Source organism: Macaca fascicularis, chromosome 3, assembly GCF_037993035.2.
Source record: "Macaca fascicularis isolate 582-1 chromosome 3, T2T-MFA8v1.1".
NCBI lineage: Eukaryota > Metazoa > Chordata > Mammalia > Primates > Cercopithecidae > Macaca > Macaca fascicularis.
This window is the reverse complement of record NC_088377.1, coordinates 91,810,923-91,838,693: the sequence shown is the minus strand read 5'-3', so window position 1 is coordinate 91,838,693 and position 27,771 is coordinate 91,810,923. Positions and strand designations below refer to the sequence as shown.

Sequence of the window (27,771 nt, the reverse complement as noted above, 5' to 3'; positions counted from 1 at the left end):
TGTCCCCACTTTACAAGTAGTAAAGTGGGGCATATAGAGTTTAAAAATAAAAACCCTAAAATCACCCAGCAATTTAGTGACTCTGAATTCAGGTCTTAGCAATGCAAGCCCTCTGTTCTTTCAAACAAGCTCTGCAAGAATCAGGTCCAAACATAAGCTGAATTGATTTTACTAGTTTCACTTTCTATTTACAAGAGAATCTTGTCATGTCATAATCTATTAAAAAAACTACTCTGAAAATTGTAACATATTAAAAGGCAGCCTTAAGATAGTGTTAGTAAGGATTCTGTAGAAGTGCTTTCTAATAACATTTGGAAATAAACTCACTAATTATTTCTCTTTCTAGACCTTATAAATAACTACTCAACTCAAGCATCTTGAAATGTGCAACAAAATCAGATAAGATTCAGTTTCGTTTACTAAGAACCCATCATGTTCCCGGCATGTGGCCAGACGCTCAGGAACAGCCCAAATGTGATGACTAAGAAGCACTTGGGACACATCCTACTCTCTAAGAATTTCTAAAGTCTACAGCTCAAAGAAACAGAGTCTGTACCCCAAAATAAAAGAGCATGTACACAGCAGCATGGTCTACATATTCTAAGGGCTGAGGGAACTGGGTCCTTTAGCGAGAACACAGACACGCCGCATGATTGGGGTCATATGTCAGCAATCATGGCCTCAGACGGAAACATAGCCCCAATCTAAGCTTAATAGAGATGCCACTGAGCTCACTCACCACCTCATTCTGCAGAGGAATGTCGAAAAAAATGAAAGGAACATTCATTAAGTGGTCATGGCCCCGCTTTTTCTTCACTGTATCTGATTTGGCAACATTAAAATTTTCAGATGAATTTGTCCCTTTCATTTCCAGGTAAGGGACCAACCCTTAATTTTCTCATGCACTTCATTTTTAAAACACTCAAATTTCCTTCTGATATTCCTATTCCAATCCTTCCTTTGTGCCTAATACTGAAATAACCATACTAAAAGCAGTAACTCTGCCTCTCCTATGTATTCGTTCAGGCAATATCTTTCCCTTAGAAAGAGAAGATATACTACAGCTCACATAGTATAGAAACCATAGCAGAACGTATAAGTAGGGCTAATCCAAAGAGCAGGGAATAAGAACATCAACAACCTCTAGAGGGATCCAAACATTAATATATGTAGAAGTTGGTTCATGTGTATGACTATGTGTGTTTTCATAAATGTATGAAAATAAGTGTTTGTATTAAAATGACAAATATAGAATGTCAGGACTGTATATTACCTTGGGAACCATGTAGTTCAATAGTATCTTTTTTTTCTCTATTGAATTAAAAAACTGAGACCTTCAACCAAAGAGGTTTTGAACTTACTCAAGGAAGGCAAAGCAAGTTAACTGCAAAATCAGACACCGAAAGCTGGGTCTTCTGACTCCCAGCTCACTAGCCTGCATTCTCTGAGTACATAAAGTCTGCGAAGAACGGAATAAAGAGGTTTCCAGAATCACCGGAGAAAGCTGGTGTGCAGCCGAATGCCGGCAAGGTAGACAGTTCACCTACGGATCGCTGGGGCTCCGGGGTATTTGACTGGCATACTCATAATGCAACGTGCAATAAAACAAAAACAGTACAGTGTTCACCAGATCAAGAGTTGGGAGGTAAGAGGAAGATGAGATCTTACCTACTTCCTCTTTCCTTTCCCAAAATGGATTCATAAAAGATGTCATCATCAATGATAAGAATCAGGACAAACTGTCATAAACTTTAGGAATTCCTTTCTTCTCCAGAGAAAATATTAAGTGCATAACAAATTATATATTACAACAAGCATATACATAATCTATTAAAATTTCACACTGTTGCTATCAGGCCTCATGGAAAGCAGAAAGAGGCAGAGAGGCAGAGAGTCAATGCTGTTATGACAAGAAGAAGAATCCTAGTTGGGTCACTGAAAGCCAGAAGTAAATGTAAAAGCCCTGAAATAAAATTAGTGTCAGCTTCTAGTGTGAAAAGGCTCCCATGAGACTTTTGTAGGATAAATAAAACAGTATAGGCTGGCCCAGAGATTGCAGAAATTTTAACGAGCAGTACATTATGGGAGCTCCAACGAGCAGGGGCCTACCTGGGCGCTCCTTGGATGGTGAAGGCCTTGTCGGCATGCTGGTCACCCAGTTTCGTCATTACTTCATACAGTTTGTGGCAAAGCTAAGGGGACAGAGGCCACTTGTCTATTAGTCACATGTCATCCTAGTGCCAATTCAGGCTATTCTCCCCAAGAAAGAAATTGCTTATTGAGAAACCATAAATTTTATTATAGTTTGGATAGCCTCAGGATAACTGAAATTCTGTATATGGTTCAAATTTAAAATCTATGTCAAAACTGAAACAAACGAAACACAAGTAAACAAAAAAATACGTATTTATTAATCAGAGGACAGAGCAGAAAACAAAAGCTTACTGTTTACATTGACTCCGTCCTTTTGAACAACAACAACAAAAATCAATCAACAACAGAGTTGTTGATTACCTAAATATTCTGAGACCAATTTTTCATCAGCCTAAAATACCATTGGGAATTCCAACTTTACAAACTGCCTGGTAAAAGAAACAACACTGTAAAACTGTGGCAAAATCTTCAAAAGATACAAAGAACTATGTGATCACTATGAAAACCTGTAGAAATGTTACCAAGGGTAATAACGCACTACTAAAAGAAACATACAAAAGAGTGAATTCTTTGGATAATTCTATCCCATTTCATTTGCTTCCAAAATAAACCTTCCTTTACTTTAGATTCCACATGCAAAAATAATCACCATGACTCACCACCGCAATTTCCTTATGAAACTTGGCTTCAAGGCTGGAGACGTTTTTGAAAGTATTAACATAAAATCCAACTCGTCTGCCATGTGGAAATACAAAGAGGAAAGAAGAGAGAGGGAAAGACCAGTCAGCAAAAATAATTTTAATAGCAACGAAATGTATGAAAACCCAGGTTTCTTTTACACCATGTTGAATAACTTTGGACTAAATAAAATACTGAACCCAAAGCAAGCCCAACATTTCCTCATCTGTTAATGAACGAAACCAAATATCTTTTGGCATAGAGCATGACCTCTCCTAAAATTCAGTTACTGCCTTAAGACAGTGATTCTCAAACCTTAGTGTGCATGAGAACCATCTGAAGGGTGTGTTTCTGATCCCGTAGGTCTGAGCATGGAGACTGAGAATCTGTATTTCTGGTGAGTTTCTAGATGACAACTGATGCTGCTGATTCAGAGACAATGCTTATGGAACCACCGCCCTGAGAACTTATTTATATTTTAGATAATGTTTCTTGCTTTCGAGATTTGAGAAGTTCATTATTAATTTTTATAAACTATAAATGGTCTAGTTATTATTATGTGTTTGGACTCTGAAATTTGTTTCATAGAGGGAAATAAAAAACACATAAATTAATTCTAATTGTTCATCAAAAATTAGAGCATGTCGTCACTGAGTAAATGAAAACATAAGCTGCCCATTCATAATAGCAATGAGATTAACTTCTTCTATGGCTTATCTTTACTTACATCCCTAACATATTTGACTTAATCTTAATTTTCTATACTTACAGTGATCATGTGACCCTGATTTCATATATTTTTCTTTTAATTGATTTTAAAAGATCATATACTTATTTATAAATACATGAGCATATATATATTCATATGCATACAAATACACATGCATATAGACATCTATTCATTAATAAAGAAAATCCTCCACAGTGTATTTGGGAAATGGTAAGCCCCCAGGAGGATCAGATCAGAGCCTGGGAGAGGAGAGCCTAGTGAGGAAGCAGATGGTTCTCTGGGGCAGAGGTCCTTGCCAGACCATGAAGCACAACATTTATTGGCAGGCAGTGGGCAACCCCTAGATGTGTTTGAGATAGGGCAAAGGAGAAGACTTGCACCTGTATTTGAGGAAGCTAATTAAGACAGCAGCTTGACAGGCAAGGAGAGACCCTACAGGCTACCTGTACATTATGCAGAGGGACCCCACTCTCAGTGTTTGCACAGAAGTCTTCTGGGGCACTTTGAGTGGCAACTCATGACTCCTTCTCCAGGGCCCCAATCAACTCAGACAGTAATTCTTAACACCTTTCTTCCTTCAATTACTCAACAAAGGACCTATCCAACTCTGGGTACATGCATAGTGGTAGGTGAACATGTCTCTAGGAACGTACAAGCCAGTTAGAGAAGCACCCAGAGGGGTTGCTTGATGAATATATGCTCCATTTATATTTACAATGGAAATATATATGTATGTGTGTGTGTGTGTGTGTGTGTAAGAGAAAAAAGCAGATTATATATATATATTTGAAACAAGCAGATTATAAAACCACATGGGAATGTTAAGTTACAACAAGAAGGCATACATGATTAAATATCAAAAGTGAGTGGATATGGGCAGAAACAGAGAAACTGAGAGGAGAGGAGAGAAATGGGCCCTGTGATAGCTGCAAACACCTGCTTAAGAGGATAAACTTGGGCTGCAGAAAGAAGGGTCCAATTTAAACAGAAGGTGGGTACAGATGGAAGAGGTGTGTAAGTTGAACTTCATTGGGGAGTATTATTTTATTTTTATTAATTTTTTCTATGGTAAACAAAACCCTAATGAATATCTATGATTAAGGTTTAGTACACAGCTTATTCATTTCCTTAGGACAGATTTCTTGAAGGTATTTGCTGGTAAAAGGAGTGAACCAAATAAGCACTGATGTTCACTGTCAAATTGCTCAACTGCTCCCAGCAGACTGGGCCACTTATAGTCCCAATTACCTTATATATGTGGTAATTGAACATTACTTTACATACGACCTTTATAAATATAACAGCCAAAAGTTGGCATCTCACTGACTTTTAGGTTTTTATTTCTTTAATTCAAGTTAACACTTTTGTTCATTTATTTACTGTTCATTTGTATTCCTTCTTTTGTGAATCACCTATTCAATTTTTTTTGTTATTTCTTAGTATTGTTTTTCTTATCAGTATGTAATGGCACTTCTATTAAACATATTTAACTTTGGATGCATTAGGCAAAAACAAAAAAGAAGTCCCATTCTTCTATATTTCAATTTTGTTTTCTGATATACAGCGTATCTTATGTTGTCAAATCAATTATTATCCTGAGAAAATGGTGTAGTATCAGAAATATCTTATTTAGAATAACTAAACATCTATGCTTTTCTAATATTTTGTTTTTTAATTTAGAAATTAAATTAACTAGCATGTATTTAATTAGGATAAAGTGTCCAACATTTTTGATACAACTGATAGTGATTTTCTCCAATTTATGAAGTCAGAGATCCTGCAAAGAGGGTAATGCGTTTAACTAGTTCACTATTACAGCCCCAGCACCTAGTACACAGGAGGCATGAATAAATGAATAAACTCCATAAATGAATAAGCCAGTGAATGAAGAAACTTGGCACTCATTCTACTACAAAAGCACATTCTGATGTGACCCTAGCTTGTAAAAACCTAATGTAACCAGCAGTAGAATATACAGACACAAAGTACCAGAATACCAGGCTCTTGATTCTGATACTATCTGCTTAAAAGTTTAATTTGGCAAGTTCTTTATAAACAAGGGACTCTGAGACATCACCATTTCCCCAAATGTGGCATCCTCAGGACCCTTCTGATTATCTGTCAAAACCAACTTAATTTCTTTATTAAGATGTTTCTTTGTTCTCAGAAATAAAGGAGTTGAGCTTATCACAGCTACAGTTTGCAGACCTGAGCACTCTCCCCTCTGCAATGCCCGAAGGAAATCTGTCTCCCTGGAGGGGAGTGTCAGTGCTTCCCCCCAGACCCTCTTGCAGTGGAGGAGGCATCCCCTGCTGTCCCTCACTTACCATGGAGATAGAGTACGAGCAAGAGTTTTTTCCTAGCTCTCTTCTGATCCTCTAAGCTCACTCCATTCTGGGATTAATGGCACTCATATTCAGCCTCTTCAAAGCCTAATATCAACCTCTCAGCAACACTCCTCAACCCCAACCACAATCCACAATGGCATACCTCATGGTTTCCCCTCTCTCCCTCACCAAATCCTAACACTAACACTGTAGATCTCGACAACCATATGACTATCCAGCCAAAACATGAGCCCTCTAACTAGTGACCCCAGCATCCTATTTATACACATTCTGCATTGGCCTCTGACATCTTGGATCTTGCCATGACTCACAACTATTTCACCTCTGAAATGGGGCAGATCAGTGGCCCACCCACTAACCTACTTTCCTGGGCCATGAGCTCCCTCATTCATTCATTTCCATTCCACCTGCTTTTTTCAAAACCTCTGTGAGATCAATGCGCTTTTCTTCCAGGCCATTACCCTTGATCAGGTTGAATATCCTGCTTTATCAAGCTTGGGCCCTGTGGTGTACCCCTCAACACTCTCTGGCCAGTCCTATCAATATCCTTCCTCCTTGTCCTGATCCCCTGTTTGCCCCACATATCCTCAGTCCTAAATTATTCCACCTCTCCCACAGCTATGCCATCTTCTCAAAATGACAAAAGTTGTTTTTAGAAAGCTTCCCTTGCCCGCTAATTTCCCTATACCAGCTGCCACAATTCCTCAGGCCCATCATAGTTAGAATCCTCAAAATAACAGACGCCATCACCTGTTGCTGCTTTCTCTTCTCCAACGGAGTCTCCAATGCCTATAATCAAGCTTCCGATCCCAACATCTACTGAAACCCCTCTGGACGTTTACCGAAGGTGATGCCTCTTTAGTCCACATCTGCTTGACCCCTCTATTGTAAATGATAGTCCTGGCACTCCTCATTTTTAAAATTCTCTCCATTCTTGCCTTTTTGAGATATCCCTCTGTCATGGCTCCTTCTACATCTCTGATTAATTTTTGGAAGGCTTTTCCACAGTTTCCACTTCTTTTGCACATTCCATAAAATATTGGTGCTCTCAAAGGTTCTGCTTTGATCCTCATCTTGCCATTTGATCTATCTGACCATCTAATTCATCAACTCTCATGGCATCATTACCACCCATATGGTAATGACTCCCAAACCTTTCTTCAAGCTTTAGACTTAGCTTAAAGACATAACTTTTTGAATTTCCTAACGATTCTTCAACTCAACATATATAAGCCAGATTCAATCTTGCCAAAATTTCCTTTTCTTTATATATTGTCTATCTCTTTGAGAGATGACTTCCCTAAACATCCAAACTACAGTCTGAGTTACCCCATCTCATGTCACTCTCTACTAAATTATCCTTTTTTTAAAAAAATGTTTCTGCATTGAACTTATTGCCTGATAAATTTTTCATTTCTTTTAAAGGTAACTGCCTTTCCCTGTCCTTCAATACAAGCTCCAAGCAAACAAAAAGTTTCAGTACAGAATCTTTAGCATTTAACAGAGTTCTTCACACACAGTAGGTGGTCAATAAATATTTGTTGAATGAATGATAAATGTATCTGATCCCTGTCTTTCTCCTGCTTCATCAATCACCACAAGCCCCTCCCAAACACTATCACTCTGACTTTGAGTTACATCAGACCAATTAAAGTTCCATGAACCCAGATATCTGCTTCAACACACAGGCCTTTATTCATGCTCTATGTCAGTCTGGCATATCCTTTTCACTAAATGGTGGCCTTACTTATTTTACAAGATTTACCTCAAGAATTCTCTTGAGTCCTTCCTTCTTTCCATCTCTCTCTATATAATCTATAAGCTCCTTTAAAACCTGCAATCATATTCTAGTATTTTCTTTTTTTAAAATTGAACTTGCATCCCCCTCTAAGCAGTAGTTCATTTCTCCTTCATGAACTACTAATTTCTGGAGATCAGTTTAAATCCAAAATTTTGAAAGTTTTCTACACGTGGCAGTAATGGAGGAATAGAGAAACAAAAAAGATATAAGGCACACAAAGCACTTAGCAAAACAGTAGACAGAAAGCCTACATTATTGGTAATTATATAAAGGCAAATGGACTGAGCACAGCAATCAAAAGGCAGAGGCTGGCAGAATGGATAAAAGACACACATATGTGCACACACAAATGATCCAACTAAATACTGCCCACAAGAGACATGCTTTAGAGTCAAGACAGGTAGAAAGTTTAAAAATGGAAAAAAGAATATTCCATGAAGAGTAATGAAAAGAGAGCTTGAATGGCTATACCAATATCAGACAAAATAGTCAAAATTATTAGAGACAAAGGACAGTTTGTAAAGATAAAACAGTCAATCCATCAAGAAGATATACCAGTTATAAACATATATACACCTAACAACAGAACCCTAAAATACATTAAGCAAAAGCTAACAGAAATGAAGATAGAAATAAGCCCAATAATGGTGGGAGACTTCAACAAGGCAGAAGATAGTAAGGAAATAGAAAACTTGAACAACATATAGTCGACCTGAACCTAACAGGCATATATAGAACATTCCACTCAACATTCTGAAGGATTATGAATAGTTTCACGCATTAATAACTAATAGGTAATATGTTTATTACTCCATGCCCAGTAATATGCATTTCCTCAAAGGAGGCAAAGAAGATACAAAATACTAATTTCAATTTCAAGGTTGAGTAATATGGCTTGTTAAAGAACATATGTATTTATGGAATAACTTGAAAAATTATGACTGAATGCAATCTCATTTTAGATAAAGAGGCCCTAGATAAAAGCAGCAGGATTTACAGGAAAACAAAACAAAACACCAAAGTGTTTTTAAATGCTACCTTTAGGATTTACAAGCTTAACAATCTTAGGCAAGGTATTTAATGAATATGATCTTTAGCTTCTCATCTGTGAAATGGAGAGATCTGTAATTGTAATGATTAGAGGTTATGTATGTAAAGTATGTAAAATGACACCTAGCAAATACAAAGTATTACAAAAAATGATCTTTTGTACACAGCACAAACAATGCACACAATTATTATGGTTGAGTAATCTGGATTTCATCAAGAAATATGCTATATAGAAAGGAAGGCTTAAGTCAGGTTTTGATCAAAAGGCAGGATCTGGATTGAAAAACTAGTTTTGACTGATGTTATTTCCTAAGTGCCAGAGTGAGACATTAGATTGATTTCAAAAGCATTGAAACATTTATACTGTGTATGACCAGAAAAAGGGAAAGGCTTCTTTCCAAAATTATCCCTCAGATATTCCCTTTGTTTTTAAGTCCCTACAAAGTCTTTCATGCTACAAGACACTCCAACAATTACTTTACTTTGAATAACCAAATACAATTTAGGAAGGGCACAAAAGACTGAAATAACATCAATGCTAGTATTGGATGTAGTAGAGCTCATTAGAAAAATCTTAGTTATATACCCAATCCATAATAAGGCAAATAATAAATATCTGTCTCTTGAAAATTCTGGCAATTTCCCCAAAGTTTCATAATTGGCACTGGCAATTTCCCACGGTATTATCTCATAATTGAAAGCCTTGAACACTGTGGTATCCAAGTCTTTTTGAAGATCAGTTTAAAAAGCAATCAGGCAATTACATTAGAAATCATAAAAAATTCCTTTACAGGAGAAATAAAAAGAATAACTGTCTTAATTGTATGTAAATGGCAACTTATGTTTGGAAGTAAATATCTGTTGCAGATGAAGATAAGCTCTGGAGAACTACTAGTTGAGGTGATGAGTATCTTAAGCGAGGACAAAAACACTGATGCTAAAGATATATGTAAAGACTTTGAATAAAAGTATTCCATGAAATGTTAAAGCAAAAAAGTAATATCTGTATTTTTTTAAAAGCCATAGCAGCATATAATTTTTGATTTTAAATAAATGCGAATAACTAAATAAATTCAAATCATAAATAGATATTTGTTTTATCTCTATCCCTAAAAGTTGTATACATTCGGGTTGTTTAAATCCTCCCTGGGGGAGAGAAGAGGTCTTCTTTAGGCACATACAGTGAGGTCCTAAGCAGGCCACAGAGATGTCAAGGTGGAGCTTCTGAAAGAAAAGGTGTACAGGAAGAGGTCAAAGAAAGAAATGTAAAGGCAAGACTACTATCATAATCCACAACAGGATGAGGGTTAGGGTGTGGACAGTGGGACTAGAGAAAGGGAGAGCGATCCAGAAGCCACACCAAAAAATGATCGATTGTTTATTTTGATGGCTCTTTCGTTTCCTGTAGGTAACAATTCCAAAGCTTTGAGGCTTGGGAGCCCAGAAATAATGGCACACACACACAAAAAGAAAGAAAAGCAGATGTAGAGAGAATGAGTAAATTCAGATGAACAATGACATAATTTCGCATGTTGGACTTTGGGTGATGGCTGGACATTGAGGTAGAAACCAGCCAAAATTTCATCCAGATATTTCAGTAGTTCAGCGAGAAACACTGAGTACCTTTTATTGGCAAAAATTAAAAACACTAGAGATGAACTCAAAAATGGGCAAACTCTAGTATAGACCCTCAAAATGCTTACAATTTTGGCGGGTAAATAGAAGCTCTAGAATTTGTATATAAGAAGGCTTTCGAGGCACACCCATCTAGTTGGAAGTTAGAAATAGAGGACCTGATTTAAAATAACGTGGCATTATTTTAAGTACAATTCTGGCTAATTTGGGGTAGGAGCATGAGGATACTGACAGAGATTGAGGATCATAAGGTACTATTTCATCCAACAACTTCTTTGTTCTACCACTGAGTAGGAAAAACAGAACAACTATTTAAAAATGCACTTAATTCCACGAGAAATGCAGAGTAATGTGTAAATAAGAGTATCTGGTGCTCAAAATATGAATACAGTTCAGATTTAAAAGTCAGGGCTGAAAGTAGAAGCTTACCATCTAAGCCAGATGACTAGATGAGCTCTTGGAATAAAGGACTGAAAGGACATTATTGTAAGTTTCAAGATGAGGGACAGTCTTCCTAATGCCTCTAATTGAGATTTAGGTCTTCACTTGAGAAATGGATTGAGGTCTAAAATTGTGTCATCCTATACAGCAGCTACTAGCCACAGGTGGTTATTTACATACAAATAAATTAAAACAAATAAATTAAGTTTAAAATTTAGTTCCTCCTTTTTAATCCTAGCCATATTCCAAGTGATCAACATCCACTAGTGACAAGTAGCTACCATACTGGAAAGGACAGATAAAGAACACTTCCACTGGACAGTGTTGAAGTATCACAGTAAAAACAAAGACAAGATAAGGGATATTCACTGACCTTGAATTTCTAAAAGGAACATGTGCAACCTGTAGAGAAATATTTTTACCTTGACCATAATGATGGTAACTCTTCTTGTAAGTCAACATTAAACTCTTCAAACACTTTCTGTGCTTTCTGAAATTCTTCTTCTGCCTAGGAATGAAACATAACATGCGTTTACACTAAGAAAGACCATTTCTATACACAACAGCATCATTTAATATAAAATAAGAATAGTTTTATGGCATCTTGGAAACATTTTGAGAAGGAGAGTATTTGGTTAAAAGCATATCCTTGTTTTTCAATTAAACAGGAAATACTAAGAATCCCTAAAACTGGAAACTGGATCGATTACAATGGTTGCTCTTGCAGTTTCTGGCTGAATCATTTATTCTACAAAAATGTGTTAGCTGCCTGCCATGTAGACAGCTCTGCTATGGATACTGAACATGAATGCATCCCCAGCAAATTCCCAGTCTAGTGGAAACTCTAAATAATTACATTACAGGATGTATTTACAAAAGGGACTTACAATGTGTTATAGAGCATGCTATGTGGAAGGTGATGCTGAATCCTAAAGAATCAGAAAATGTTTGCTAAGGGAGGGCGTAGGAAAGACATTACAATACATAAAGGTGGAATGCCTTGAAATGGAATTCTAGCTTACCATGTGAACTTGTCATACTGCTTTACTACTGTGTACCTCACAGGTTGTTTTGAGTATTAAGGAAAGTTAATGTAGATGAAGTGTTGAACAGGATGCCTGGTATCTAGGAGGCCTCTCATGAAGGGCATTTATTATTGTGAACTGCTCAGAAACTGTTGTGTAGCTCTGGCTCATGGTATGTTTATGGAAGAAGGCGAGGAGGGGAAAGAAGACTTGAAAGTTGATCAGGATGGACAGGTGAGTTACAGCCAAATTGTGAGGGTCTTCTATGCTGTACTAAGAAATTTAGCATTTTTCGTAGAGGTAATAGAAACCATTAAAATATTTAAGCAGTGAGAAACATATCTTGATGTAGAAAGACCAGTCAGACAGCTGTGTGTAGGCATATAGGAAAAGGCAAAACTGGAAGTCAAGAGGGTGTACTTAGGAGATGACTTCAGTTAGTCGGCATCTATAACTTGCTGATATACATGGTGAAAGTTACTATAAAAACTTTTCTAACAGAAAAATAGTTTTATGCAAATCCACACGTCTGTACTCTCAGACAATCAAAAGTCACCTCTGAGAATTTCAGCTTGGTGTCCTATCTGCATCTGCATTTCAGCACTGAGGGTGGACCACAACTACCTAAGGAAGTGCGGACACGCTACTTTCTTTGATCCCGCAACATTGTAGGTCAAAGTTCATTCTGATCAAAATGTGTGAGTCAGTGTCCCCCATATGAACTGTACAATATAATGAAAAGCCTTATTTCCATTAAAAATAATAAAAAGCACTATGTTTCAGTTTAAATTCTGTTCAGTTTCCAATCTCCTTTTACAGAGGAAGCACTTAATTTTAAAAAGCAAAGCTGCAACAGGTCATAAAATATGGAGAGTGTTATTCACCCTAGGCTCAATCCCTACCTTAGAGATTCGACTCTCATCCTTCCTCTTGGAGCTCTGCAGAGCTTCCAGATGGTGGCGGGCACTGTCATAGTCCACCAGCTTCCTGCTGCGCTTGGCGATGCGATTCTGTCAACAGGAAATGCACTCACTAAGAAAGAAGCACGGACATAGAGTCTCCCTTTGACAGCCAGGTGCCAAAAATGCTTTCCTTGTCCAGAGCTGCTGAGGATCTTGACTGGAGATCAAGAAGAGCTGGAGTTTCACTAGCTAAGTGACCCCTGAAAATCAGATGAATGCCTCCAATCCTTTGTGTGGAAGCCATTAGATAAATATCTTCCGTTTTGATAATAATTAGGATAATCATGAGCAGCTGAGGGCAGTTTGCAGTCAACGACCAGAAAAAAACCCAGAATTGGTCAGGGAGAGAAGGCAAAACTATACTCATTATTCTCTAGTCTAAATCTTTAAATGTTGTATTCTGAAGATAGTGGGAAACTATGTTAGATTTGGTTTTATAATTCTAATAACACTCACACCAACAGCAGTTCTATAAAAACAGATTTACTTCCTAAGAAATCTCTTTTCCTACAAGTGATTCTCAATACTTTGTTCATTAGAATCCCTTAGACTAATGTGTCATTTGGAATAGCTGGTGGCCAAAGACACAGGGCCAAAGGCACAGATTGTGCTAATGGGCAAGCCCTTTCCCATGGGTCAACATTGGAAGCCATGACAAAGTCTGAGAACAAGACATTCCCTTGAAGTGTGGATGCGAATGAGGTGACATATGGCTGCTAGGGGATAGGCATAAAGCCCTGCTCATTTCTATGGAACATTTCCTCTTAACAACAACAACAAAAAGCTTTAAGCTGCTTGAGGAGGGGACACCAAACCCTTCTACCCACAGGTGCAAGCAAAGATCTACTGCTTCTGGGGAAGCAGTCAAAGCAAAACCAATGTGACTCCGGTAGAGATGGAGAGCCTTCTGACCTCTAGATTTTAGGCAAAAATAATTGTTGTAGGCAAAAGGGTAAAAGAAAAAGTCTCAAGGGGCATAAAAGCTTCCTAGGCCCAAGACCTGACTCCTTGGGCGTAGGAAGGAGTGGACTGTTCCAACTTGGGCAGGGAAGGAAACTTGCTCAAATCCAACCACAGTTATGAGGCTGACTTTGCCTAAAACAAGGCCGGGAAAGGATTTAAAACAAACAAATAAAACAAAACAAAACAAAAACCCAAAAGCCCTAACTCCACTAGAAGCTATAACACTAAAAAACAAGCAATAGTGGCCTACCACTGGAGGAGGACAGTGCAAGGAGAGAGACCCCTTTGGCAATATAGGCATACAAAGACAACTAAAGTCTAATAAGCAGCAGCCACAGTGAGAAAAACCCTCCAGCACCTAAGGGCCCCAAAATCAGGCTTCAACCTAAGAATCTGAAAATATTACAGACGTTAAAATATAAGTACAAGGCATTAGCAGTCTAATTCTGGAGGAATTTGAAAGCTGTAGTGCACTGCAGTAACAATAGCAAAAATAAAGCCCCAATCCAGCTCGGGTCCTGATTAATTGATTCCAACTATCATATTAACGGCCTGATAAAAAGGCTGGCCAATTTTCAGACATAAATATGATTTCAGTACTCACTATCCTATACATGATGTCTGGCACTCAATCAAAAATTACAAAATACACAAAAACAAACAAACAAAAAAACCCATGAGAAAAGATAAAGCAAACAACAGAGACAGACTCAGACATGACCCAGATGTTGGAAGTAACAAACAGGAATTTTAAAATGAGTATAACTAATATGTTCAAGTATCTAGTTTGAAAAAGTCAACAACAATGATAATCAGATGGGGAATTTCAGAAGAGATATAGAAACTTTAATGGTCAAATAGAAATCAAATTGAAACACTAGAAATTTTAAAAGTGCTATCAGAGAGGAAAAATTGATTCGGTGGGCCCATCACTAAACTTGAAAAAGCTGAGGAAATAAACAGTGTAGTTGAAGACAGGTCACAATAAATTATTTCCATTAAAACACAAAAAGGAAAGAATTGAAGAAAAAAAGAGAGAGAATTGAGCGTATAAGACCTACAGTGCAATATAAAATGGTCTAACATAATATAATTGAAGTCTCAAAAAGAGATGAGAGAATAAGAAGCAATATTTAAAGAATAATGATGGAAAATTTTTTTAAATAATGAAGACATCCAAGTATAGATCCAAGAAACTCAGAGAATCCCAAAAAGGAAAAATACCAAACAATACACATCTAAATACATCATAGTCAAACTGCTTAACATCAAGAAAAAAAGAAAAACATAAAATAAAAAGGTAAGAATTACAGGTTGCTAATCTTCAGAAACCACACAAGCCAGAACACATTGGATGATATATTTATAGAACTAAAAAATAAAAGTTAAAAGAAATCTGCCAACTCAGAATTCCACACCCAGTGAAAATATCTTACAAAAGTGAAGGTGAAATAGTTTTTTTTTTCAGACAAACAAAGGCTGAGGAAATTGATTGCCAGCATAAGAATTTTAATATGAAGTGGAGCTACACAGAAAAATGAGTACCAGAAATGATAAAAGTCAATGTAAAATATAAAAGATTTTGTTTTCCTACTTTAGTTGCTTGAAAAGGTAACTGATTATTCAGAGCAAAAAAACATAACTAATATATTGTGGTGTTTATAATATATGTAAAAGAAAAATGTATGACAGTAATAGTGCAAAGGAAAGGAGGTGGGAAATGAAAGTGTACTGCTGCACGGTTCTTAAATAATACATGAAGTAATATACATTATTTCAAGTTAAACCTAATACATCAAAGATGTATGTTATATACTGTAAGGCAACAACGAAGAAATAAGTTAATAAAGAAGTATCTATGTGTCCCAAAAATATGAGCAATTATTATATGCCAATTAAATAAATTGTTATACGTCAAATAAATGAGAAAAAAGTAAAAATAAGTATAACTAATAAGGAAGTATCATAAAATATACTGATTCCTGAGCCCTACACTAAGAGATTCTGATTTAATTAGACTGAGGCAAGCCCTAGATATCTATACTTTAAAAAAAACTTCCCCATAGTCCAGTTACGCCCAGTTATTTGAAAAATAAGAACTAACCCAGGAGAAGATGCTTTAAAATTTTTGATATGGTAGAAAAAAGAAAAAAAAACACAATAATAATGTAAATGGTTATGGCTTACAAGGCATTGTCACATCTGATGGATCCTTCTAGCAACCTATAGAATGAGTGTTTCAGGGATTACCTCCATTTTACTTTTAGGAAATGTGGAGCGGCATGAGATTAGCTCTAATTTGTCCCAAATTGCTCAGCAAGTCTGTGGCAAAAGTGAACTGAATTAGAAGTTGGTCCCAGTGGCCAGCGCCAGGAGTAGGGTGAGGCAGGTGAGACAGGGCACAAAATTTAAGAAGGCCGCTTACTCTCATGGTCATGTGAGTTCAGGGTTAGCAACTGCCTCCTTCTAATTTGCACCACGGATTCTTTGCTCGCTTCATCCAATCTCATCCCTGCTTCTGAGTCTTGGTTAGTGCTCCTTCCAACAGCTCCCGCTATCTTTCTGACAGACTTTATGAGTCAACTACAACCTGTCACTCTATGCTATTCTTCTACACACCCTTCAGGACTGGTGAGAGGTGGGTTGGGGCAGTTAACCTCTTTGGCTATTTCTAATTGCTTTCATTTTCCCTGCACCTACCACTTCCAACTAGGATACTGGCAGAAAGCATGGAGATACACACCCAGTCACTCAAAGGATGCAATGAGTTAGCCCAGGCAGAGTGGAAACCCTTCAATTAGGTATGGTGAACACCATGTGCCTATAAGGTGACAAGGCTCATTACTTTTAGCAAAAATCTGTTACCTTCAAAGGAGGTTATCCTTTGAAGCAGTGGCCTGTGTAACTATATGCAAACTCTTATAAAGATCTTCCTTATGGACTTGCCTTCTAGCTTGGGCATTGCCTTATTATCTTCCAAGTAGCAAATCTTGATTCTCTGAAGATAAATTTGATTTTTGGAAGCAGCTATGAATCAATAACTTTTAAGTCTTAGAATACGATGGAAGAGTACACTGAGTAATCTTATTTTTGCTGAAAAATAAGAAGCAAAGTAAATAATGTGACTCATTTTCTTATGTAATTTTTAAGTCAATTACAAGGATAGCTTACCATGGTAGAAATGACTATTTTGAAGAATGTCACTCACTTTGATGCATACATTTTGGGGTTAGAAAAGACAAATTTATCTTATTTTCTTACCTATCTGATATTTGGGAAACTTGGGGGCAAAAACCCAAATCTCCTAAATAAGGGTGAGGTTGACACATATTAGCTTTCTTAAATAGAAAATTACATAATTCTTATTTAACCATCCAATAGGAAACTTAATTAAATTCCATTATAAATTTAACTGACATTTCTTGATAAAAGAAAAATCTTGAGATTTCTCATTGTGCACTGAACCTCTATAGTTAAAAAATAATTTAGTATACATTTTTTAAAATTCTATAATAATTCCAATTTGGAATTCATTTTGGTACACTGCAGTAAATACATGCTTAGTTGCTCATGCATGGTTGCCAAGATAGAATCCAAACTATATTTTACAATAACTGCTCACAGTTGTAAGCTTGCCTGGGTTGGTGACAAGCAGGTTCTTATAACATTGATTTCAGATGTCAATGCTGCATAACAGAAACTATAACACAGGGTATCCTGCCAATCACAGCTGCAACATCATCCCTCATGAATGGTCCTTCATAGACCTCACTGATGGGCTCAAGTAAACATTTGGAAATTTGCGTGAGGTTTTAACTGCACATGGCCTGTCGATTTCAATAGGAGGCAAAGAAGTCAACTGTGTTACATGCCTCAAAAATTCTCCATTGAATATTTTTAATCATAATCTTCCTTTCCATCAATAACTCATTCATTACAAAATCACTCAACACTACTTTTGTAAAGTGATGGAGTCTATACGTACTTCTAACTTCCATTCACTGAGTAAAGGCACACAGAATAACAAGTCCATTTTCACATAAAAACGTCTTTCAAATATTATATACAGCTATATTCTCACTCTCCAATTCCAAATTATTTCCTTTCCAAGTTAATAGCATAGGTGTTTCCTCAACTGTTGGTTGTGTTATATGGCTTTGCAATTATCTATCTTGGTTGATAGCCTCTATGTATGCTCCAGTTTCCAAAATGTGGCTTGAGGGAGACAGAGAGAGAGAGATTCAGCCTTTTTCCATGATACATATAAACCCTTAACATATATTTACCTTACCTTCAGGGCATCCAGCAAAAGATCTAGATGATATTGTTTCCAAATCTTTACATGGTTCAGAAACTGCAGGATCATCTTTGTATGTGACCTCAACCATGGACCCCAAAAAACTAATTACTCAAGGAAAAGTTATAATGAGCTCTTCATCTTTCTGACATGGAATAAACTGAGAAGACCAGCCAACATAATCTGTCATAATTTTATTTTAATCTTTCTGTGTTTCAATAAATGTAATTCTGAATGTGCTTGTATTCCGAAATTACACGCTCCTAGACAGTGCGGCCAATTTCTAAATACAGTACAATAACTAAGATCTTCCAATTTTATTAATGATACTAAGCTTTTGCTCCTGAAACTCAAAAAACTTTCAGATGTTTGCTTCTCTAGTCAGTCACACAGCCTTTATTTGCTTAGTTAAGTCATACTATGAATATATATCATACGAATAATTTGAATAAGTTGTAAGCTGCTTTGGAATTTTCAGGTAAGAAGATACAATATTTCCATAACCTTGTCTGATTTCTTAAGTATTGCTTTTAAGGAGATTAAATTACCATGCAATAAAGGTGATGGTAGCAAGAGGGAAGAATAGGAAGCCCTGGACTCTCCTTCCCCACAAACATACAGATTTAACACCAACACATGAATCAATTTTTTGTTTGTGAGACACCAGAAACTAGTTGAATGGCTCCTGAACCCTTGGCAAGTGCAAATCCAGCCACATTGAAACAAGAAGGAAAAGGGGAGATACCTTCTTGCTATCCCTAGCACAGTGCCATATAATCAAGAGGGAACCTCCAGCTCCCTGCTTCTCAGTGAAGAGTGAATAAGTAGGACTGAACATCTAGCATCCCAACTTTTCTGACTTCTACCCCAGGGAGTGTCTTCTACTTGCCTGTCTTGGATAGCTGACAGGTCCAGCATACACTAGTCCCTGGGTCTACAGAGAATAAACAGAGGTTTGAACATGCATGCAGGCACTTACCATAGCTCCTCTCCCTGGCTCAGTGTAGAGCAAGCAGAAGGAAATAAACTAACAAATAAAAACACACTTCTAGGTAGTATGGCCTACCATACAACTAGTTGCCACAGCCCCTCCCCTCAGTAAAAAACACCGAGGTCCCTGCTTCTATCTATGCAGGGAAAGAGTTAAACAAGCATCCAATGATACAACTTTTGTGGGCTTCCCAAGAAAATGGCTTCCAAAGAAAATGAGTCTTGCTTGTCTCAGAGCACTGAAATGACCTAGCATTCTTTAGATGTCTAGGGGTTGCTAAGAACAAGGAAAGCAATCAGAATAGTCAAAAGTTTGAGAGGCTTCTAAAATCTATGACTGGGATGATTGGTGAAGGTCTTCTCCTATATGGAGCTAATCCACAAAGATTAAAAGATGTGGCTGTTTTGTCTAATGTGAAGATACCAACATAGAGATCCAAGGTAAATTTAAAAACAGGGAAATATGTATCAAACAAAGAAATAAAATTAATTTACAAATATCAACCCTAATGAAATGGAGATATATGATGTGCCTGACAGAGAATTCAAAGTAACTGTCACTCAGATCAGGATAATAATGTATACACAAAGTGAGAAATTAAACAAAGCGATATAGAAAATATCAAACAGAAATGATAGAACTGAAAAATACAATAAGTGAACTGAAAAATTCACTGGGGGAGGGGGGGTTTAAGAGAATATTAGATCAAGCAGAAAAGAGGATCAATAAACTCACACAGGTCATTAAGAATCATTTGGTCAGAGGAACAGAAAAACAAATGAAAAATAGTGAAAAAAGCTTAAGGGATTTATGGGACACCATTACATGGACCAACTTATGCACTATGGGAATCCCAGAAGGAGAAGACAAAAATAATCATAAAGCTATTGAAAGAAATAATGGCTGAAAACTTCCCAAGACTGGGAAAGAAAATGTTCATTCAAATTCAGGAAGCCCAAAAACTCCAAATGAAATGAACCCCTAAAAGTCTACACAGAGACACATCATTTCGATTGTCAATTACAACTATGGAATTTCAAAATAGCAAGAGAAAAGTGACTTGCTCACATACAAGGGAATCTCTGTAATACTATTAATGGACTTTTAGCAGAAGCAAGCAAGAAGGGAGTCAGATGACATATTTAAAGTGATGAAAGAAAGAAAAAATTGTGAAACAAGAGTACTTGTTTCTTGTATTCTTAAAGAAGAGACAAAGACATAGCTAGACAAACCAAAGCTGAAGGAGGTCATCACCATTAGGCCTACCTTGTAAAGAATGCTAAACAGATTTCTTTAACATGAAATTAAAGGACAGTAAACAGCAAACAATAGCATAAGAAAGTATAATATTTGTTGGTAAGTGTAAATATATAGACAAATACAGAATACTGTATTACCGTAACGGTGATGGGTGAATCACTTTCAATTCTAGTATAAAAGTCAAAAAGACAAAAATGCTAAGCATAACTATATCTAAAAAATATATTTATGAAAACACAATATAAACATATGCAAATTTTGACAATATAAAGTATACATGTAGTGAAAATAAAAGTGTAGAGTTTTTAGGGGTGATTGATGTTAATTTAGTTTTTAGCTTAAAATAGACTGTAATAATTATAAAATATTTTATCTAAATTCTATCATAACCACAAAAATACATATGGAAGGTACACAAAATTAAAAGAGAAAAAAAATCAAAGCATATCAATACAAAGAAACAACAAAATACAAAAGAAATTAACAAGAGAGGAAAAGAGGAACAAACGAACAATAAGACAAACAGAAAACAATGAAAAAATTTGTAATAGTAAATGCTTTCCTACTAATAATTACTTTAAATGTAAGTTGATTAAATTCCCAGTCAAAAGACATAGAGTGGCTAAATGAATTTAAATTTAAAAAAAGATCCAACTATTTGTTGTCTACAAGAGACTCACTTTAGATTACAGGGAACACATAGGCTGAAAGTAAAGAGATGGAAAAAGATATTCCAGGCAAATGGTAACCAGAAAAGACTAGGGATGGCTGTCCTTATCAGACAAAATAAACCTTAATTCCAAAACTGTCACAAGAGAAACAGAAGGCCATGTAATGATAAAAAGGTCAATCCCTCAAGAAGATATAGCAATTATAAATACAAAGCACCTATATATATAAAACAAACATTGACAAACTGAAGAAAGAAACAGATAGCAATATGATAATAATACAAAACCTTAATACCCCACTTTCAATTGCAGATAGAACCACAATTTCGATTACAATTTCAATTATAGACAGAATATCAACAAAGAAACAGTAGACCTGAACAACACTATAGATCAAATGGACCTAACAGACATATACAGAATATTCAAAACAACAACAGCAGAATGCACATACTCTTAAGTTGCACATGGAAGATTCTTCAGTATGGAAACTATGCTGGGTCACAAAACAAGTCTTAACAAATTTAATAAGACGAAATCATACCAGGTATCTTTTCCAAACACAGTAAAATAAAACTAGAAATCAATAGCAGAAAGAAAACTGAAAAACTCACAAATGTTTGGAAATTAAAGAACACAATTTTAAACAACCAATGGGTCCAAAAAGCTATCAAAATGGATATTAAAAAGTATCTCAGCACAAATGAAAACAAAAACAAGTAGCAGCAAAAGAAGTACTAAGTGGAAAGTTTTAGTGATAAATGCATACATTAAAAGGAAAGATCTCAAATAAACAACCTAACTCTACATCTCAAGGAACTAGAAAAAGAACAAATGAAACTCCAAATTGTCAAAAGAAAAGGAAAGATAAAGATTAGAGTAGAAATAAGTGAAATAAAGATTAGAAAAACAATAGGAAAAATCAAGGTAACTACAAGTTGTTTTTTTGAGCAGATAAACAAATTTAACAAACTTTTATCTAAATTAAATAAGATAGAAGACTCAAATAAATATAATCAGAAATGAAAGGTGATACATTACAACTGATGCCATAGAAATAAAAAGGTTAAGAGACTAATATGAACAGTATATACTGGCAAACTGAATAATATAGATGAGACAGATAAATTACTAGATACATACAACCTACAAAGACTGAATCATGAATAAATGGAAGGCTTGAACACATCTTTAAGTAGTAAGGAGATTTAATAGGCAACCAAATACCTCCCAAAAACAACAAAACCAAGACCAGATGGCTTCATTGGCAAATTCCATGAAACATTTAAAAAAGAATTAATGCCAATCATTCTCAAGCTCTTCCAAAAAGATTCCAAGGAAGAGAACACTTCAAAACTCCTTGTCTGAGGCCCTGATATCAAAGTCAGACAAAGACACCACAAGAAAAGAAAACTACAGACCAATATCATGATTAACACCGATGCAAAAAAGCACTACAAAATACTAGCAAACTGAATTCAACAGCAGATCAAAAGGATCATACATCATAACCAAGTAGGATTCATTCCTGGGATGCAAGAATAGTTTAACACATGAAAATCAATTAATGTGATACACCACATCAATATAATGAAAAATAAGAATTGCATAATCCTTTCAATAGATGTAGAAAATGCATTTGATAAAATTCATTACCCTCTCATGATAAAATGCTCAGCAAACTAGAAATGAAGGGATATTACCCCAACATATCAAAGGCCATATATGAAAAACTTACAGTTAACATCATATTCAATAGAGAAAACTGAAAGCTTTCCACTGACATCAAAAACAAGACAAGGATGCCCACTCTCATCATTTCTTTTCAATTGAAAAAATTAGGCAAGAAAGAGAAATACAATTCATCCAAATTGGAAAGCAAGAAGTAAAATTGTACCTGTTGGCAGATACTGTGATGTTCTACATGGAAAACCCTAAAGGCTCCACAAAAAAACTGCCAGAACTAGTAAATAAATAAGAAAAGTTTCCGGATACAAAATCCACATTAAGTAATTAGTTGCCTTTCATCATACTACCTGACTTCAAACTACACTACAAGGCTACTGTAACCAAAACAGCATGATACTGGTACCAAAACAGATATATAGACCAATGGAACAGAACAGAGGCCTCAGAAATAATGCCACACATCTACAACCATCTGATCTTGGACAAATATGACAAAAACAAGCAATGAGGAAAGGACTCCCTATATAGTAAATAGTGTTGGGAAAACTTGCTAGCTATATGCAGAAAACTTAAACTGGACCCCTTCCTTACACCTTATACAAAAATTAACTCAAGATGGATTAAAGACTTAAATGTAAGACCTAAAACTATAAAAACCCTAGAAGAAAACCTATGCAATACCATTCAGGACATAGGCATGGGCAAAGACTGCATGACTAAAACACCAAAAGCAATTGCAACAAAAACCAAAATTGATGAATAGGATCTAATTAAACTAAAGAGCTTTAGCACAGCAAAAGAAACTATCATCAGAGTGAACAGGCAACCTACAGAATGGGAGAAAATTTTTGCAATCTACTCATCTGACAAAGGGCTAATATCCAGAATCTGCAAAGAACTTAAACAAATTTACAAGAAAAAAAACAAACAACCCCATCAAAAAGGGGGCAAAGGCTATGAACAGACATTTCTCAAAAGAAGACATTTATGTGGCTAACAAACATATGAAAAAAAGCTCATCATCACTGGTCATTAGAGACATGCAAATCAAAACCACAATGAGATACCATCGCACGCGAGTTAGAATGGCGATCAGTAAAAAGTCAGGAAACAACAGATGCTGAAGAGTATGTGGAGAAATAGGAATGCTTTTACACTGTTGGTGGGAGTGTAAATTAGTTCAACCATTCAGGAAGACAGTGTGGAAATTCCTCAAGGATCGGGAACCAGAAAGAACATTTGGCCCAGCAATCCAATTACTGGGTATATACCCAAAGGATTATAAATCATTCTACTATAAAGACACATGCACACATATGTTTATTGCAGTACTATTCACAACAGCAAAGACTTGGAACCAACCCAAATGCCCATCAATGATAAACTGGTTAAAGAAAATGTGGCACATATACACCATGGAAGACTATGCAGCCATAAAAGGATGAGTTCATGTCTTTGCAGGGACATGGATGAAGCTAGAAACCAACATTCTCAGCAAACTAACACAGGAACAGAAAGCCAAACACCACATGTTCTCACTCATAAGTGGGAGCTGAACAATGAAAATATGGACACAGAGTGGAACATCACACACTGGGGCCTGTTGGGGGATGGGGGGCTGGGGAGGGATAGCATTAGGAGAAATACCTGATATAGATGACATGTTGATGGGTGCAGCAAACCACCACGGCACATGTATACCTATGTAACAAACCTTCACGTTCTGCACATGTATCCCAGAACTTAAAGTATAATTTAAAAAATTATTAGTTGCCTTCTATACACTAGTAACAAACTGAGAAAGAAGTTAGGAGAGCAATACCAATTACAATAGCATCCAAGATAAATACTTAAGAATAAACCTAACTGTGGAAGTGAAATGATTTGTACGCTGAGAACTATAAAATATTGATTAAATAAAGAAGACACAAACAAATGTAATGGCATCCTGGGTGCACAGACTGAAAGACTTTCTGTTGTTAAAGTGCCCATACTACCCAAAGTGATCTACAGATTGAATGCAATCCCTATCAAAATCTTAATAGAATTTTTAACAGAAAGTTTTTTTTTAAATTCTAAAATTCACATGGAAGCACAAAAGACCCCAAATAGCCAAAACAACTTTGAAGAAGAAAGACAAAGCTAGAGGCATTACACTTCTTATTTCAAAATTTGTTACAAACCTCAGTAATTAAAACAGCATTGTCCTGGCATAAAGACAGTTATATAGACCTCTGGAACAGAATATAAAGCCCAGAAGTAAATCCACAAATATTCAATCAACTGATCTTCAAAAAGGGTGCCAAGAATACACAATTGGGAACAGGCAGTCTCCTCAATAAATGTTGCTGGGAAAACTGGATATTTACATGACAAAAAATTAAATTGGACCTTTATCTTATATCATACACAAAAAATCAACTTAAAATGGATTAAAGACCTGAACTGTAAGATCTGAAACTGTAAAACTCCTAGAAGAAAAGCTGAGGGGGAAAGGCTTCATTTTCTAAATGAAGATGTTTTAGAATAGACATTGGTGTTAGCAATGGTTTCTTGGACTTGACACCAAAAACACAGGCAACAAAAACAAAAATAGACAAGAGGAACTACATCAAAGTAAAAAGCTTCTGCTCAGCAAAATAAACAATGAAGAGTAAAATGCAAGCTATGGAAAGGGAGAAAAGATCTGAAACCACATGTTTGATGAGGAGTTAATTTCCAAAATATACAAAGGAACATCTAGAGCTCAATAGAAAAAAAACTAATAAGCTGACTTAAGAAAGGGCAGTGGACTAGAACAGACATTTATCCAAAGACCTACAAACAACCTCAGAGAAGCAAACAATACATAGAATGATGGTTGCCAAGGGCTAGAGAGAGCTGGAAAATGAGAGTTGCTAATTAATGGGTATAAAATTTCAGTTATGTAAGATGAATAGTAACAATACTGCATTGTGCAGTTCAAAATCTTTTAAAGGGTAGATCTCATGTTAAATGTTCTTACTGCCATAAAGTAAAAAATATAAATAAAATAAAATAATATTGAAAATAAATTGCAATGCAATAAGCAGTACTCTTAAGTGTTTACTATTGTGAGACTGTTTGCTCCACAAACACTACAAATCCCAAGGCAAAAATTGAGTGACTAATCAAAATTATCTGAGGATGTCTCAAAACATGTTCCCTGGTGCACACAGTTTTACAGAATTTTTAACAATTTCATTTTTTAATTTCTCAGAGAATTTTTAAAACCCAATTCACACCTGTTAATGAGGTTGCATTCGCCCAACTACTCAATAAAGCACTTTGCTGCCTAATACGGTAACATCATCGAAAACCCACTGTTTGGATTTGCTTTCTGTGGCATTTTGTCAATAGGTCTAACACATCTAGTCTGATCTATTCAGGTTCATTTACCATGTACCAACCCTGTTAGTTTAAAAGCCATCTTTACCTCCAGAGTCTATTCCAAATCTATAATATTCAATCCTTCACTCGTCCATTTACCTCTGTAATAGATTCAAGGGTCAAATAAGATCAGTGTTTTAGACCTAATAATTTTTAGGTCCAGATGCAAATGTATTTGAAATGCTTATATCTTAACATTTTAACTTCTACCTGAAAATTTCAATGAGAGAAAAACTATCCAGGTTCACTATAAATGCATGCAAAATAGACAGTAAACAAGGAAAGATCAGATTTTGCTCTCACATTTACAATTGAATTTCTCCCTTCCTTGTGACCACTGGTTATTCTAATGGAAATCCTTGTCAAACGCTATATAATAAAAAATTTTGATTATAAAGAAGATTGGAATTTTTGGCAGCTCTGGTTTATGATTTTATATCTATAGGTTTAAAAAGACTTCTGTAGAATAATAAAAGCTGAAGCAGTTCACTAAAGGCAAAATGTGATTTCTGTAATGACATTTCTTTTCAAACTGATAGGAACAATATAAAAATCCCATGCTTAAATAAATGAAAAGTTACCAAGTATCTTTGATGTCAGTTTGAGGACCTTTAATAATTTTTTTCTTGCCCATGTTTCAATAACTACATGACCCCATTCAACTCTTTTCTTTATAGATACAGAGTAAAATACCTTTATGTCAGGAAATTGCCCCAGGTAGGTATCCAGTGTTAGCAAGGACCCATCCACAAGTTTTTGATGGAAGTCTTCCCACAGCACATCACATTTCTAAAAGAAATAAAGAGACCACTGCTGAGTTATTTTAATTGGATACCTTTCACCAAACTCCTAAAACATACCTGAAACTATAAAATTAGACAAGTAATACTTTTCCAGATATGAGATGCTAGGGAAAAATGAGAATCATTTAATAATGCAATAAAATTTTAAAGCAATTTGGCCACTGGTTCTAGCTAGCAAAACAGGCTAGCTCATTAAAATTGTATTGCTGATTCTAAATTACCAAAGAATGCAGAAACTTCAAAAGATCCCCATAACCCTATAGATGGACTTTGGGGCTATGAGAATAATTCCACTAAGACAATTTGCTTCTGAAGCACTCCATGAAATTAGAACACAATCCACACTGAAATAAACAACAAATCATTTCTGAATCCTCCACAGGGAAAACAGAAAAGTTACAGTCATATTGGGAAAGGTCTTACCATTTATGCAGTATCAATTATGTTAAACACACAATGAATATTAGGTATTAGTACTATTACACTATTATTCCCACTGCCACTATGTTAAGGCATTCTCACAATTGTTTTATGAGAAAAGACTTTGTTTCCACAGTACAGAAGAGGACACGGAAGCCCAGAGATGTCATATAACTTGGCCAAGGTTATGCAGTTGATAAATGACAGACACAGGTTTCAACTCAGATTTGTCTCCTTGAACTCAAAGCCATGATATGAAAGTCATGATATGACTATCACACCGGGCTGCCTCACCAGGGGACTTTTTAATCCCAGCTGTGTGACTTCGGGGACCTAGACCTCCCTGAATTTCAATTTCCCCAGTTAAATGAGTTAGCAATGTAAAGTGCTTCACAGAATTTCAGGCAAATAGCAGGTACTCAAGAATGTCATCTTCAATTTTCTC

At 35.9% G+C, this 27,771-nt stretch overlaps 1 protein-coding gene across 2 annotated transcripts in view; it reads right to left on the bottom strand.

Annotated features, from left to right (window-relative positions):
* Positions 1-27,771, bottom strand: part of LOC102127478 (amphiphysin) — a 246,419-nt gene that overhangs the window by 85,103 nt on the left and 133,545 nt on the right. For both annotated transcript variants that reach the window (XM_005549757.4, XM_005549758.4), the window contains exons 5-9: positions 26,797-26,892; positions 12,765-12,872; positions 11,260-11,345; positions 2,814-2,889; positions 2,110-2,192 (exon numbers count right to left, since the gene is read on the bottom strand). In XM_005549757.4, the coding sequence (XP_005549814.1) occupies positions 2,110-2,192; positions 2,814-2,889; positions 11,260-11,345; positions 12,765-12,872; positions 26,797-26,892 (449 nt within the window). The remainder of the gene's footprint in view (positions 1-2,109; positions 2,193-2,813; positions 2,890-11,259; positions 11,346-12,764; positions 12,873-26,796; positions 26,893-27,771) is intronic.